Source organism: Canis lupus, chromosome 5 (genome assembly GCF_003254725.2).
Source record: "Canis lupus dingo isolate Sandy chromosome 5, ASM325472v2, whole genome shotgun sequence".
In the NCBI taxonomy this organism is placed as follows: Eukaryota; Metazoa; Chordata; class Mammalia; order Carnivora; family Canidae; genus Canis; species Canis lupus.
The window spans coordinates 22,723,561-22,740,840 of NC_064247.1; the positions used below are offsets into that span (position 1 = coordinate 22,723,561).

Consider the following 17,280-nt stretch of genomic DNA (forward strand, 5'->3'; position numbering starts at 1 on the left):
CCTCAGCCCAGATAGCCAGATGCCTGCAGTAGTCGGTGCTGTCAACTCTCCATCTGTCTTCCTGGTACCACAGTTGTGCCCCGGCACTCCACTGTGGGCCTGCCCATCAAACCACCCACTTTGGTGGGCCAACCTCCAAAGCAGCTCTTGCCCTACCACATCCTGCAGGCAACCCCAGAAGGATCAGCACCAATGCAAAGTGACTCCTGCTTGGGGATGGAGAGACATCCCCACACACCAGCATACCCACAGTTCCAGCAGCCCAACCACTTAGCCCTGCCCTTGGGTGCACCTACAGATGTGGCCGAGTGGCCAGTGGCATGCACATAGTCTGACTGCTGGTCCCACCTACCGACAAGAGCCTCTCTGTCACACAGGCAGCAAAGCCTGTAGTTTGGCCTGCAGTTGTGGCAGAGAAGCTAACTGCAGACACCTGGGCTGACTCCTGGCCTGCCCATAAACCAACCATGGCAGTGGCCTCTGGCCTCTCAACAGTATGGGGAACAAACCCTGCCCAGCATGCACATAGCAGGCAAAGTGGGTCACTGCAGCTTGCTGGGCTGAAAACAATCACAGATTAGCCACAACAGCAGGGAACATGCGGCCCATACAGGAACACAGGGCACTGTGCGCAGGACCTCTTCTACACAAGACTGCTATAGGACCAGAAGACACAGCTTACCTACCTAACACACGAAAACAAATGGAGAGTTAGACAAAATGAGGAGACAGAGGAATATGTCCTAAATGAAAGAACAAGACAAAATCACAGTAAAAGAGCTAAGTGAAATGGAGATAAGCAATATGCCTAATACAGAATTCAAAGTAATGATTCTAACAGATACTAACTTGAGAAAAGAGTAGATGATCTCAGGATTTATAAAAATAGAGGTAGAAGGGATCCCTGGGTGGCGCAGCGGTTTGGCGCCTGCCTTTGGCCCAGGGCGTGATCCTGGAGACCCGGGATAGAATCCCATGTTGGGCTCCCGGTGCATGGAGCCTGCTTCTCCCTCTGCCTGTGTCTCTGTCTCTGTCTCTCTCTCTCTGTGACTATCATAAATAAATAAAAAAAATTAAAAAAAAAAGATCAAAAAAATAGAGGTAGAAAATATAGAAAAGAGGTAGTGAGAGCTGAAGAAGTCAGTAATGGAAATAAAAAATATACTAGAAGGAATAAATAGCAGAGTAGAGGACACTGAAGAACAGATCAGTGATCTGAAAGATCAGGTAATAGAAAGCAACCAAGCTGAAGAGAAAAAAGAAAAAAATAATAGAAAAATGAGAGTAGGTTAAAGGAATTCAGCAACATCACCAAGTGTAATAACATTTGCATTACAAGAGTCCGAGAAGGACAAAAGAGTGAGCAGGGGACAGAAAACTTATTAGAAGAAAATAGCTGAAAGCCTCCCTAATCTGAGGAAGAAAACAGACGCCCAGGTCCAGGAAGCACAGAAAGACCCCAACAAGATGAACCCACATTGGTCCACACAAAGACACGTAACAATTAAAATGGCAGGAAGTGGTGATAAAGAACAAATTTAAAAAGCAGCAAGTAAAAAGGGAACAGTTACATACAAAGGGCATCCCATAAGGCTATCAGCGGATTTTTTTTTGCCAGAAATTCTGCAGGCAAGATAAAGTTTTGGATAAAACTTTGCAGGAGTGGCAGGATATATCCAAAGTGCTGAGAGGAAGCAAAAACCTCTATAACCAATACTCTACCCAGCAAGATTATCATTCAGGATAGAAGAAGAGTTTCCCAGATAAACAAAAATTAAAGTTCCTCACCACTAAACCAGCCTCACAAGAATCATTAGAGGGAGGCCTTCAGGTGCAAAGACCACAACTAGAAGAAAATTATGGAAGGCAACAACTTCACAGGTAAAAGCAAATATATAGTACAGGTAGTAGATTAATCACTTATGAAGCCAGTATGGAAGTCTGAACAAAAAAGTAGTAAAATCAATTATATCTACAAAAATTAGTTAAGGGATACAAAAAAAAAAAGATGTAAAATATGACATCTATATATAAAACATGGTGGGGAGGATAAACATTTAGTGCTTTTAGAATATGTTCACACTTAAGCAACCATCAACCTAATACAGTCTGTAATACACATAAGATGTTACAGATCAACCCAATGATAACCACAAATCAAAAACCTTTAATAGATAACACAAAAAATAGAGAAAGAAATCCAAGCATAGCACTAAAGAAAGTTACCAAACCACAACAAAAGAGGTCAAAAGAAGAAAAGAACAGAGGAGAACTAAAAAAACAACCAGAAAACAATGAGGAAAATGGCAATAAGTACACACCTGTCAATAATTTAAATATAGACTAAATGTTCCAATTAAAAGACATAGGGTGAGTGAATGATAAAAAAAAGACCAATCTCTACACTGTCTGTAAGAGACTCACCTAAAGATACACATAGACTGAAAGGGAAGAGTTAAAAAACATACACTGGGATGCCTGGGTGGCTCAGTGGTTGAACATCTGCTTTGGCTCAGGGTGTGGTCCCCGGGTCCCGGGATCAAGTCCCACATCGGGCTTCCTGCATGGAGCCTACTTCTCCCTCTGCCTGTGTCTCTGCCTCTCTCTCTGTGTCTCTCATGAATAAATAAGTAAAAATTTTAAACAAAAAAAGAAAAAAAAAGAAAGAAAAACATATACCATGCAAATGGAAATGAAAACAAAGTAGGGGTAGCAATACTTGTATCACACAAAATAAGACTTTAAAACAAAGACTGTAGCAAGAGACAAAGGGCACTACAAAATGATAATGAGATCATCCATAAGAGGACATAACAGTTGTAAATATCTGTTTTTAACATATATTACATATATGTATTTGCTAAATACATAAAGCAAATTTTAAGAGAGGACATGAAGGGAGAAAATGACAGTAATACAGTAAGAGGAGACTGTACCACTCCACTTTCATCAGTAGATAGATCGCCTAGGCAGAAAATCAACAAGGAAAGAATGGCTTTGAATGACACATTAGACCAGATAGACCTAAAAGATACCTAAAAGATACAGATTTCCTCCAAAAAGAGCAAAATACACGATTTTTAAAGTGCATGGAACACTTTCCAGAAGACATTGCATGATAGGCCACAAGACAAGTCTCAATAAATTTAAGAAGACTGAAATCATATCAAGCATCTTTTTCTGAGTGCAACTATATAAAACTAGAAATCAGTTACAAGAAAAGAATCTGGGAAGAACATGAATGCACAGAGACTAAAAAAAAAACAGGCTACTTAACAATGAATGGGGCCAACTGAAATACCAAAGAGGAAATAAAAAAAAATACATGGAGACAAGTGAAAATGAAAACAAATGGCCCAAAATCCTTGGGACACAGAAAAAGCCATTGTAAGAAGCAAGTTTATAGTTACCCAGGCCTATCTCACGAAAAAGAAAAATCTCAAATGAACAACCTAATTTTACACCTAAAGGATCTAGAAAAACAACAAAGAAAACCCAAAGCTAGAAGAAAAGAAAGAATAAAGATTATAGCAGATATAAATGAAATAGAGATGAAAAAACAATAGGAAAAAAATCAGTGAAAAGAAGAGACAGTCCTGTGAAAAGACAAACATAACTGATAAACCTTTAGGTACACTGATCAAGAAAAAAAGAGGACACAAATAAATAAATCAGAAATGAAGAGAAGTAACAATGAACATCACAGAAATAGTAAGGATTATAGAAGAATATCATGAAAAACTATATGCCAACATACTGGACAACCTAGAAGAAATGTATAAATTCCTAGAAACATACAATCTTCCAAGACTGAATCAGGAAGAAATAGAAAACTGAACAGACTGATTATTATTAATGAAATGGAATCAGTAATCATAACTTTGCCAACAAAGAAAAGTCCAGGACCAGATAGTTTCAGAGGTGAATTATACTGAACATTAAAAAAGAGTCAATATTTATTCTTCTCAACTATTCAAAAAAATAAAAGAGGAAGGTAAACATCCAAATTTGTTCTGTGAGGTCAGCATTACCGTGATACCAAAGGCAAAGACGCTACAAAATAAGAAAACTATAGGCCTGAGGTCCCTGGGTGGCTAAAGCTGGTTAAGCAGCTGATTCTTAGTATTGGCTCAGGTCATGATCTCAGGGTCCTGGGATCGAGCCCCACATTGGGATCCATGCTTACCAGGGAGTCTGCTTGAGGATCTTCTCTCTCTCCCTTCCCCGCTCATGCTTGCTCTCTCTCTCAAATAAATCTTAAAAAAGAAAAACTATAGGCAACATCTTTGGTGACATAGATGCACAAATTCTCAACAAAACATAAGCAAACTGAATTAACAAATACATCAAAAAAATCATTCATCATGATCAAGTGGGATTTATTTCAGGGATGTAAATATGGTTCAATATTTGCAATTAATCAGTGTGAGATATCATATTAACAAGAGGAAGAAAAAACTCACATGATAGTCTCAATAAATGCTGAAACAGCATTTAACAAAAAACAATATCCATTCATGTTAAAAATTCTCAACAAAGTTGGTATAGAGGAAACATACCTCAACATAATTAAGGCTACATATGACAGACCCACAGGTAACATCATATTCAGTGGTGAAAAGCTAAAAGCTTTTCCTTCAAAATCAGGAAGAAAATACAGATATCAAAAAAAAAATACAGATATTTACTCTCATCACTTTTATTTAACATAGTACTAGAAGTCCTAGGGACAGCAATCAGACAAGCAAAAGAAATAGAAGGCATTCAAACCTGTAAGGAAGAAGTAATAACAGTATCACTTTTTGCAGATGACTTGATACTGTACAGAGAAAATCCTAAAGACTGTACCAAAAACTAGTAGAACTGACAAATTTCAGTAAAATTGCAGGATAAAAAATTAAACATGGAAATAGGTTACATTTCTATATACTAATAATGAAGTGGCAGAAAGAGAATTTAAGAAAACAATACCATGTACAATTGCACCAAAAAGAATAAAATACCTAGGAAAAATTTAACCAAGGAGGTGAAAGATGTATCCTCAAAAAACTAGATGACACTCATAAAAAAAATTAAGGATGACACAAATGGAAAGACATGCCATGTTCATAGACTAGAATAATATTTCTAAAATGTCTATACTATCCAAAGCAATCTACATATTCAAAGCAAGCCGTATAAAAAACCAAGAGCATTTTTCTCAGATCCAGATCAAAATAATACTAAAATTTGTACAGAACTACAAAAGAATTTGAGGAAGCCAAAGCAATCTTGAGAAAGAAGAACATAGCTGGAGGTATCACAATACCAGATTTCATGATATACTGCAAAGCTCTCTGAGTCAAAACAGTGTGGCACTGATACATAAACAGACACATTGATCCATGGAATAGGACAGAGACCCCAGAAATAAACCCACACCTATATGGTCAGGTAATCTATGACAAAGGAGAGAATAACATATAGTGGGGAGAAGACAGTCTCTTTAATAAATGGTGCTGAGAAAACTGGACAGCAACATGCCAAAGAAGGAAACTGGACAATTTTCTTACACCAAAATAAGTATTTCTAAATAAATATTTCCAAAGTAAATGTTTCTTTACACAAAAATAAACTCAAAATGGATTAAAGACCTAAAGCGAGACCTCAAACCATACAACTAGAAGAAAACAAAGGCAATAACAGTAATTTTGTTGACATTAGCTGTAGAAACATTTTTCTAGGTGTGTCTTGTCCGGCAAGGGAAACAAAAGCAAAAATAAGCTATTATGAGTACGCCAAAATAAGTTTTTGCATAAAGGAAACCAACAAAACGAAAAGGCAATCTACTGAATGGGAGAAGATATTTACAAATCCTATATCTGATAAGTGGTTAGTACTCAAAGAAACAAAGAATTCATACAACTCAATACCAAAAACCAAACTGGCAAGGATACTGGGAAAAGGGAACCCTTCCTGGTGTACTGTTGGTGGGGATGCAAACTGGTGCAGCCACAATGGAAAAGTGTAGAGGTTCCTCAGAAAGTTAAAAATAGAAATACTACAAGATGAAGTAATTACACTCTTGGGTATTTACTCAAAGAAAAGGAAAACACTAGTTCAAAAAGACATTTGCACTCCTATGTTTATTGCAGCATTACTTACAATAGCCAAGATATGGAAGCAGCCTCAGTATTCATTTATAGTTATATGGATAAAGAAGATACAGTATACACACACACACACACACAAAGGATATTACTCAGTCATAGAAAAGAATGAGATCTCATTCTTTGGATGGACCTAGAGAATATTAGGCTAAATGAAATAAGTTAGGCAGAGAAAGACAAATACCCTATAGAGCTTCCCTTATATGTGGGATCTAAGAAAAAAAAACAACAACAAATGAACAAAGAACAAAAGGATAACTACACTTAAATACAGCGAGCAAACTGGTGGTTGCCACTGGGGTAGCTGGTTGGAAGTGTGTGTGTGAAATAGGTAAGGGGGCTTCAGAAGTACAAACTTCCAGACAAAAAAATCAGTAAGTCATGGAGATGAAAAATAACAACATTAGGGAATACAGTCAATATTACTGTAGTAACATATGGTAATTACGTTTATCATGGTGAACAATAAATAACGTGTAGAACTGTCAAATCAATATGTTGTAAACATAAAACTCGTATAACATTGTCTGTGAATAATACTTCAATTAAAAAAAATCATCGAGGACTCAGTAATCAAAGCACACAGACACATAAGTCATCTTATCATACACCCACTCCAGTGACTCTCAGGACTGTACTTTGTTAAAGACATGACGAGTCATCTGAAACTTTACATGCAAATTAGAAGAGCACTGGATTTAAGGGAAAGTTTGAATTTTAACTACTGGATACCTCTGGACAGAGATGAACCATACTACTGAACTACTTTAAGTTTAATGGAATTACAGAGTTCGAAGCATTATAAAGCTACTTGGAGGAAATTTAAAAAAAAATCACAATAGCCTAAGAATTTCATTTCAGAAATATGATAAATATTACTCATGCTTTATTTCTGTGTCTCTATCGGGGCCACACACCTCATTGTGTATCTACATTATCAAGTATCTGTCCCTTTAAAGAAAGAGGCCTATTTGCCCAATGACCAGTTTGCAGGTTTTTCTTTTTTTTTTTTTTTAAGGAATTAAAATCAACTGCACCTTTTATCAGGATTTGTTATCAAGCTCCACTAAATATAAATTTCATTCTGTTTCATATTCATATTTCCAAAGCCAAACACATTTTGAATACTTACTATTTTATATGCAAAAGTTTAGGGTTTTCCCTACACTTCACTTTTCTGTTTTAATATGCTTATGCCCTCCATACTTAGCAGTGAAACAGGTATCACAAATTACGCTAAACTAAGTTCTAGGTAATTGTCAATTATTGATGACTTGCTTATTCAACAAACTTACCCAGAACTTCTATCAATGCAGCATTTTTTTTTTAATGTGGCACATTTTAAAAACCATATGAATCCATGGGAAGCAGTAGCATGCTCCCTCCAAGCCACCACTGGAAGGTCCCTGCAGTCCTGGGACCTTAGGTGCCATCTCACTTATGTGGCTTGTCCTTGTGAGACTTTGAAGGCACCAGGATCTAAGAGCCCGTCTCCTTTAAGAAACTGTAGAAACCATCACTGAAAATCACAGATGATATAAACTTGAGGCAAGAATTGAAATATTCCTATAAATCATATAAATAAAATGGGGCTGCTAAATTGCTATGCTTATTATTATTAAATACTGGAAGGAAAAAACCCTAGGGTAACAAAGTATTCAAAGTATTCATTAGTTACTATTTTCTGGATTGAAATATAAAATCTAGCTCTAATGCAATCGCTGTAATTTCCTGAGACCCTATGACATGCCAGGCACTTGCTATTAATTACCTTTAATTCTAATAGTAATCCTGTAAGATAGGAATTCTCCTTTTTATAATTTTGAAAAGTACAGCTGCAAAGTTTTAACAACTTATTTAGAATCGCAAGGTGGTACACAGAGAACTAATTTTTTTAAGTATACTTTGTTAATTTTAATAAAAATACCCTTGCCTTCCTACTTTTAAGTTCTATCTAAATCATCTTCTATCAGTTCTATGGCTGGCATTTTAAATGAAACTAAAATATATTCATCTTATATATGGACTGCTTCGGCCTGAGAGAAAGAAAACAAAATAGTACTCTATTTTTAACTGGCCCCCATATTTACTTACTATTTTAATATTATGTGTACAAATTTATTATACAACAGGTTTGCCTACCTTAGCACAAGTGGGAAATTAATTTCAAGAGTAAAAGCATGTTTTATGAGACATGAAATGGGTGAAATCTGTCTGCATTTTTTGTTAAATTAAGATTTAGAATCTGCAGTAGATATGTATTTTTAAATGACTTTTTTTTTTTTTACTTTATGTAGATCTTATAAATGGCAGCATATAAAAGTTTACTATGAATTTTCATGAGTTCTGGCACTTTCAAAGTTATGGACGTGATACAACATTTTATTGTGACTGATAGTATAATGCTGCTATAATAAAAATTTCCTGTCAACTTGTTCTGTCCTGAAATGCCTGGAGCACTTCAGTTTAAGTGTCAGATTAAAATATATGATGGAGAGAAGAACGGGCGTCAAGCTGTCCCAACTTCGCAGCAAGGGAAGTGGGGAGGTGCCAAGAGAGTGTGGGGGTAGAAGTTTGTTTTCATAATTACATAAGAATAGACTGTTCAAATGCCTTAATTATGCCATCTATTTTAGTATCACGGTTCTCCTGTGGATGATTTTCACCATGTGCCATAAGGAAAGTTTAGAGTCTGACGTCAAGTTTCAATTATCCAAGGACCTTTCATTTCCACTGGGAACAAGGTGTTAGCCGTAGGCGTTGATGTGAGGCTGATCCTACTGTGACATCATTTAGCTCGATGACATCCATCTCAGCAACTCATTTCTGTGGGCTCCGAGTTTTAGAAGTCTCCTGCCCTTTCCCATCCGAGGTCTGTTCATTCCTTTCTGAAAGTGCGTTTACCTCCAACGCCAAATATTCTACCTGTGCCTTTCTTGCTCCCCCCTCGAGAACTCTGCTGCAAAGGTTAAACTGTCCTGTCGTTCCTGTCTTCCTCTCCTGAGGAGACTCCTCCCCAGACCCTCTGCTTAGACAGCCTCATTCTTAAACCCAGAACTAAACAAAGTTCTCCCCCAACACTTCTTCCTCCTTCTTCCCTTCCTCCGTCAACTTTCTAGAATACCGGTCTGGCTCTATTTCTTTCTTTCTTTTTAAAAAGATTTTTCAGTAGTCTCTATGTCCAGTGTGGGGCTTGAACACACAAGCCTGAGATAGAGTCACACACACTCCTCCGACTGAGCCAGCCAGGCTCCCCTATTCCTTCACTTCCTGACATCCCTGTAATTTGGTTTCTATCTTTAATGCCACGTGGCATTCCTGAAGACAGTGACTTCCCAGCTGTCACGTCCTCTGATCTTTTTTCAGTACTACCCACAAGGTATTGTCTCCTTAAAGCCGCATTTCTTCCAGTTTGATGGCATTTGTAGGTCCTTAGTTTTCCTAGCACCGTACTTTCTTCTTACACTCATGTTTTTCACACCGCTATTTCCCTGAACCATCACTCTCTTTTATCTCCTGACCTGTAAATATCCACATTTCAGGCTGAATGATTTCTGACACTGACTATGCATCAGAAGTACCTTGGCACTTAAGAAATACATTATTATTTGGGCTCTATCATAGTCCCATTGGTTCACATTATCCAAGAGTAGAGATCTGGAAGGTATATGTTTTAAGACTCCCCCTGGTGATTCTGATCATTGGCTACTGTCACAGGTGTTTCTCCAGATCCTACTACTTCCCCTTATTACTCTCTCTCCTGGAGGTTTCATGATGTTTTGGCCTTTCAAGTTATCACTCTGCTGAGGTCATTATTCACTAGTTCTGGATTACAAGGAAAAAAGAAATCATTCCATGGTGAAGCTCGGGAAAGATTAAATAACAGGTTATTTTACTGAAAGACTTCTCAAGGCCATACATACACTTCATACCTCTGTGACACTCAAGGCCCTCTTTACTCCATCAGAAAGGGTTGTGTGCAACCAAATTGATCTCTGGCCTCCTATGATCCACTCTAAGCATCACTGCCAGATTATCAGTAGATGGCACAACTCTACTCTTACATTCCTCTCCACAAAAATCTTCCATTACCTTCAGATTAGGGCAAGTTTAAACTCTCTAGCTTGTCACTCAAGACCTTTTAAGGTCTGGCTTGAACGTTTTCAACTTGTTCTTATCTCTCATTATCCGATAAAAAGTGTACAGACTCTGAAGTCAAACATATTTGTTTTTTTTTTTTCATATTTGGGTTTGAATTATGCTTTACTTTGGGTAAGCAATTACTACCCTGTAAGTCTCATTTGCTTCTAAATGAAAGAAAGATAATACAGCTTCCACCTGAAAAGGTTATTTTGAGGATCAGAAGTTGGTCCTTCTCATAACCTGTGTACAAGTCCTTACTCTCACCTACTAAAAACCAATGGTTCTCAAATTTCAATACACATTCTTACTAGCTGGGGTACTTGTTACAAAAGGAGATGCATGAGCTACCCCTTAACCTGGACTTGGTAAGTCTGTGTGTGGAGTTGGCGGGTCTCTAGAACTATACTGTCTAGTATGGTGGCCCCTAACTACAGGTGGCTATTGAGCACTGGAAGTATGGTTCGTCTGAATTGAGATGTGCAGTAAGTGTAAGATATCCAATGTTAAGGCTCAATATCAAAACAATAGTGCAAAATATCTTGTTATCGATTATATGTTGAAATTACATTTTGGCTATGTAATAGGCTAAATAAAATATGTCATCCATATTATTTTACCTCTTTAACTTTCTAATGTAGGTACCAGAAAATTTTAAATGATACCTGTGCCTACATTATGTTTCTATTGAACAGCATTGCTCTAGATGTTTTCCTAGATGACACCTGTGGCAGGTATCCTCAGATCACTCTTCAAGAAACAATATATGAAATTCTAAGTTCTCCAAAAGAATTGATGACTTTACATATTTTTATACCCCCACCAGTGTTCTGAACACTGAGGATAATTAACTTTATACTAACTGAATTTAGATGCACTTAAAATTTCAAGTTATCAAAATTCGTAAAAGAATTTCATTAGAAGTTTTGCTCTTGTTTTTTTAATCCCCAGTTCCTAAGGAATTATTTTTGAATTTACATTTCTTAAGTGAAACAAAAGAAATTTGAAACTGTAACTCTGATTTGTTTCCAAATCAATAAAAATAATTTTCTGAAAGAACTGGCATCTTTTTCCCTATGGTTATTTGACTTCACACAGAAATGGACTATTTATCTGACTAGATTCCAAAATTGGTGAATATCATCATACTCAAGTTCTACATTTAAAACTAGTGGCTAACACTCAACTAGGAATATGTGCTAATTTTTATGCCATAATAATTTAGCCAGATGAGGAAAAAAAGAGACTGATCTGGGGAAAGAGGGTCTCTATTTAAAGACAAATGGGGGGAGGATGGCTGACCACCCCCTTCTCCCTAGAAGGAGATGATAGAAAACTAAAAGAGACCTAATTAGAAATACATAAGCCAAGGTTGGGATGCAGAATAATCTCGACCTTATCGACTTGTAGAAGAGCAACGATCACGAAATTAGAAATACCCTCCCCAAGATGGTCTGGTAAGAATGAGTAAAGACCTCCCCACTCACCTCATTGCCACGTTGCTGCCATCAATAACTACTGGTCTGAGATTCTCCCCATCGTCCGCTACAATCTCTTGCATTGGAGAGTCGGAGCGCTGAGACTCCAGGGAGGATGTGTCCCGCGTCACGCTGGTAATCGTACTCACTGTTTGTTCAGTCTCGCTTTTATTTCCAAGCTTGACGAGTTCTCCCAGAATGTCGTTGATTAAAGCATCGGTACCGAGTTTATTTAGCACAAGCTGAACCTGTTCCTCAGAATAGCCTAGCTTCAGTGCAAACTCCAGTTTTGTTTGGTATTCTCGCACCACATCAGGGGGTTTCTTCACTTCCTTGGATGTAGTCTGGGACTCCTCAGGTTTAAAGTCTTGCAAAATGTCACCGCGTTTGAGTATGTGAGGCTCTAAGCAGGGAGACCTACACAGTTGTCTGTGAGTCTTGGTTAATAAGCATGGCTCTACTGAAACGCTTCTCAATTGTTCGGACTCATTGTCAGAATGTGTGCTTTCTTCAGAGTCGCCAGAGCTCGTATTCTCTTCAGACACCTCTTTTTCTTCCTTCCCGGAATTGACTTTATCCATTGTTGGCTTCTCTACCATTGACCAAGGTACAGATGTACTTAAATGTGGGTCAGTGCTCTCCACATAAAGGTGGCCTAGGTCATGCCCCAGAGGATCCTTCAAGCCCATGAAGCTGTTATGTGTACTTGACTCCACTTTGCTATTTTTTCTATATTCCTGAATGCAAAGCACCCCGTATTCCTAGAGAAAAAAATGTAAAATATTTAGAATTTTGTCTCTTTACTGTTTCATTCCTATTCCAATACAGAAGTTGACGAGAGCATCGTCAAACTACTGAATACCCACTTTGCGGTTTCTCTACATCTTTTCATCCCTCATAACACTTTTGCCCCAGATAGTATCTGGCCCTATTTCTCAGATGAAGGAGTTCGGAAGCAGAATGCCAAGCAATCCCGCTAAGGCAACAAAGAAAATAACTAGTGGAACTGGATTTTTTTTTTTTTTTTTTTACTCAGTTTTACGTGACTCCCAAATCCATGCTTTTCCCACTCTAACATGCTGCTTCTTAGCCTTTCATGGAAGAGATCTTTTCACTGTCAGAAAGGCCAATGTTTCCAGACTGACACCTAGAATATTACCAAAAAGCATGTTCTAGGTATACCGTGATAGGTTACATACATTTGCTCTAAAAGAATTCATAAACATTTGTAAAGATTATTTTGAAGGGGAAGCCATATGGAAAGAAAGGAAAACATTAACTTACTATAATTGAAAAATTGACATTAATTTGGATCAAGCTTAACAACAACCTAAAGACATTCCAAATATAATTTAGGTGGAGTTGCTAAAAGAGCACAATTCTACAACAGCCAGCAAAGAACTAAATACTCACAAAGTGAATTACACTCCATTTAGAAGATGAACAGTTTTGCTCTAACAATCTTTATTTTGTGGATACAGAGCATAGTAACAGAATACAAATTTTAATGCTATGCTATCCTTCCTTACTAAGTGTCAGGGACACTACCATCTATTTCATTCCGGGGGCGGGGGGGGGGGGCGGGGAAGCTCTTCTATGCACATTTATAGAAAGCAGAGAAATGAAAAGTTCACACAAAATAAGCAGCAAATAAAGTACACTGAATAAGTGTCATCTTAATTTACTGCATTTAACATAAGAAAATATTTCTGTATTATATCAGATAATTAGTTATCCATTATCTGCATTTGGTTAAAAAGTCATCTTTTCTCCTACTCCACCCTCGTCCCCTCAGGAATGCTTTTACTGTTTAAAACACTTTTGCTGGTTTGCTAAGTTTCCTTAATGTCTTTTGGGAATCATTGTTATTTCTCTACCAGGAACAGGTTAGCAAAAGAAAATTATCTGCTCTTGTGCATCAGTATAAGGACTATATTGATATCAGTAGTTTACTTATGAAGGCAACTCCAATGTTCTATCCAGGGATAACGTTAACCAGGCAGTGGTAGCTGAATTTGAGACTGTCATAAAACACCTATTTAAATAATCTAAAAAAGAAAATTGTAAAAACATTTTATTCTAAAGCTCTTCAACATCTTATTTACACTAGAAAGGAGCTATTATATAAATGTTAAGAAAACTCTAAGTGTTTTTCTAAGAAGTCACACATTTGAATGCATACTTGGTGAACTTATTAGAGAGTGAAGTATTTCTACATAATGAAACAAATTATATTACATATGGTAAATCCTAGAGACTAGAACATGGAATCTTTAGCTTGATAACAATACACTTAAAATTTCTTCAGTGTAGAACTCCTACACACTTGTACAAGAGTTTCTTCAGGTTTTATTCCTTGAGAAGACAGATAACATTGTTCTAATTAATATAGCATTTATTAGTTTTAAAGAAACTTCAGGCTCTCCTGGGCTCCGGCCTGCACAACTGATAAAAAGAAATACTCCTTAGGAGAGCTCTATATACATCTGCTCCGTTATAGAGCTGTATCCATTTCAATTTTTTCTATTAATATGGATATGCATGAGCCCAATTATTTAGAATTAAAGGAAGGGATTTTGAAAGCAAATCTTTACACTCAGTGATTTATTAACTACTGTAATATACTGACACCATAATGCAAGTAACAAATCACAACAGAATCCTAATGAAGGGATACAGTTAAAAGAAAAATCTGCACTGTGGCCTTCACAGAGCTCCCAGCAAAAGTATCCCGAACAAGGAAAACCTATTGGAAGCTGGGCTGCCTGGCAACCAGAAGCTGGTTGCTAAGCTGCACTCTTTTAACATGCCATCATGAATGCTAGCACAGTGAAAGAATAATTTGGTATGAACAAAAGCCTATAAAAGAGACTGGGACTTAAGTGCGTCTGGTTTACCCTCTGAGAACAATGCAGCTGCCAAACCGATCTGGAAGCTCCGACATCATTGTTCGGGAAAGCCCACAATCTGCTCTGACTGCAGGAAGTGTATTTAATGGGCAACCATTCTGATCTCCCCTGAAAAGTTTGGGTTTTGCATAAGTGCTGTTGTGAGATAATTCTTCAAGATAATGACTCACTGACCAAATCCCTGACTTGAACTAGGAAATATTATTTTAATATTGAGCTGAAGTGTCTTCCTTCTGGACTGGTTCAAACAAGATGAATACTTTATGAAAAACATGGAACCGGGGAACATGGAAGTGAAATGTTATGTTTAGAGAGTAAGTGAAAATATTCTTAATTTTCACATTTTTCAAAGCAACAAAACCAAATACTACAAGTTTTTAAACTAAAAATTATCCACCCTACACAAGTATCTAAGTCTTTCTGTATCACTTCAGTCTAATATTTAAAAAAAGTATTCATGATCCTATGTAAACTCACTCTACTATATAATTTTATTATATGGCTATAATGATAAAATAGGGGAAAAATGAGGTTATCAACAATTTGCTTTTTATAATATTAAATGAGAGAAAACTCATTTGTATATATAATGTATGTGTTGAGTTCCACACACCTTTAACTTGTAATAATTTCTGAAACTTATAGATACTATGAAAGTAAAAAGTTTACAATAATTGGGCTAACATGATTTTTAACACTGATCTACCCTACTTTTAAAACAAATTAACATCTAATTTTGTTAGTCAAAATATTTTTTCTTTTAAAATATTCTGGTTGAACTTTCCTCCTATACTGACAGGCTTCTCTTCTTTTTTCATACTTCACTGGCTAGTTCAGAGAAAGTTACCCAATGTTATTTTGTCCTAAACAAACAATTAAATAATTATTTTTAGTTCCTGTCAATCAGTAGACGAAATATGAAAGTACAAATATGGGCAAAGGAGTTCAGTTGCCGGGCCTAGATCTTCTCTGTTACATAATTTAAATCTGAAATAACTTTACTTGTAGTGACCAAATGGGAAACACTTGGTTTTTAAAACTGTAATCTGAAATGCTTCCTTGCCCACTTGAAATGAGTAAAAGATGCCATGACTTAACATGACACTTAAATTTCTTTTCACAATATCTAGAAATCATTAATAAAAAATTAAATGCCAGTCTTAAGATCTAAAAGCTGAAAAAAATATTTTCAGAGGCTATAGTACTTGTTCAAGTAATGTCACATGTAAAACTTACAAGGAATTATTATAAGAAAGCTTAGGACAAAGAACAGTAGAGGATCTTCACTTTTGTTCAATGACATAAAAATGATCAATATAATGTTGAAAAAGATAGAAAAGACTCCAATAACTTCACAAAATTTATTATTACAGGTAAGGTAGAAAATATTTTTCTCCTTAATTACTAAATCATTTGTTAGACTTTTAAATTTTGCATTTACTTAGATGTATTCATTTTTAAATTAATCAACTCTTAACTAATAAGGATAAGTTTCCTCATTTCATGAAGCAGCAGCATAGAGAAAATTTCACACACAAAACAGGTCAGTGTTTGTACTCCCATAGTCATAAAAAAACTACAAAACTACAAAAAATATGGCTTAACCTTTAAGCTTTATATGAGGAAGACACTGTAATTGGCCCTTATACACTGTATTCATTAGCACAAAAGCACTCGGCAAAAATATAATGGTCTGAACACAGATTTCTACACTTATAAAGACAACGACTCCCTCCAGATACTCTACTAGAAACTAAAATAATTTTTCTTGTTAAAGGCCTACTAAGTTAAAAAATCACATATTAGTTGTTGAAAAAGCTCCAAATTTTCATGCTACTTTCGTAGATGATGAAGTTGAACTAATTATTTTAATTGTCAAAGAAACAAACTTTGTACTAACTGAAAACAGCTTTATGATATGGTTATTTACTAGAAATTCCAATTCCCAATTCCCCCATTTGGTGAGATCTTTGAAAGTTCTCATTAGATGACTTGGATAATCCTTCACCTCAAATCCAGTGGCAAAAAAAAAAAATTAATTATAAAAAGCCTCACATTAATTAGGAATATTAGACCACAAAGTTGTTAAATCAATTTGTTTGTTTGTAACATAAAAGTTACAATGCCATAAAGTGGGTTCTGGTTGTTATCCAAATGGTAGTACTATGAGAACAATGAAAATAAAATAATGAATATGTAATAAATACCTACTGCTGTAGTCTCTGTGTATTTAATTACCATTGTATTTCAGTGAGTGCTGTTGTCTGCATCCCTCTGGCTAACAAAGGAAGGATGTCCCTTTGAACAGATTGGTTAATGCTCTGGGGCAACAGATGTCTACTGGAACTGCAGGAGACCAGCAACTGGTGGCCTGCCCATCTTCTGAAAACTTTCAATAGACTCATGCATATGTTCACACAATAGGGCATGTGGTAGAAATGAAAACCTCTTTTTAACCCTTTATGCTCACTCTTTCCCTCCCAACTGATAGATGAACATCTTTGTCTCCTCCTCCTTTCCCCATTACAGAACTCCTGCAAGCAGTCGTCCCTTCAATGACACCTTCAATTTAATATTTCAAACTAATGCAGGGCGGGGGTGGGG

At 36.5% G+C, this 17,280-nt stretch overlaps 1 protein-coding gene across 27 annotated transcripts in view; it reads right to left on the bottom strand.

Moving 5' to 3' along the window:
- Nucleotides 1-17,280, bottom strand: part of ZC3H12C (zinc finger CCCH-type containing 12C) — a 176,790-nt gene that overhangs the window by 30,506 nt on the left and 129,004 nt on the right. For all 27 annotated transcript variants that reach the window (XM_049109986.1, XM_049109988.1, XM_049109987.1 and 24 more), the window contains one exon: nucleotides 11,777-12,528. In XM_049109986.1, coding sequence (XP_048965943.1) covers nucleotides 11,777-12,528 — 752 coding nt within the window. The remainder of the gene's footprint in view (nucleotides 1-11,776; nucleotides 12,529-17,280) is intronic.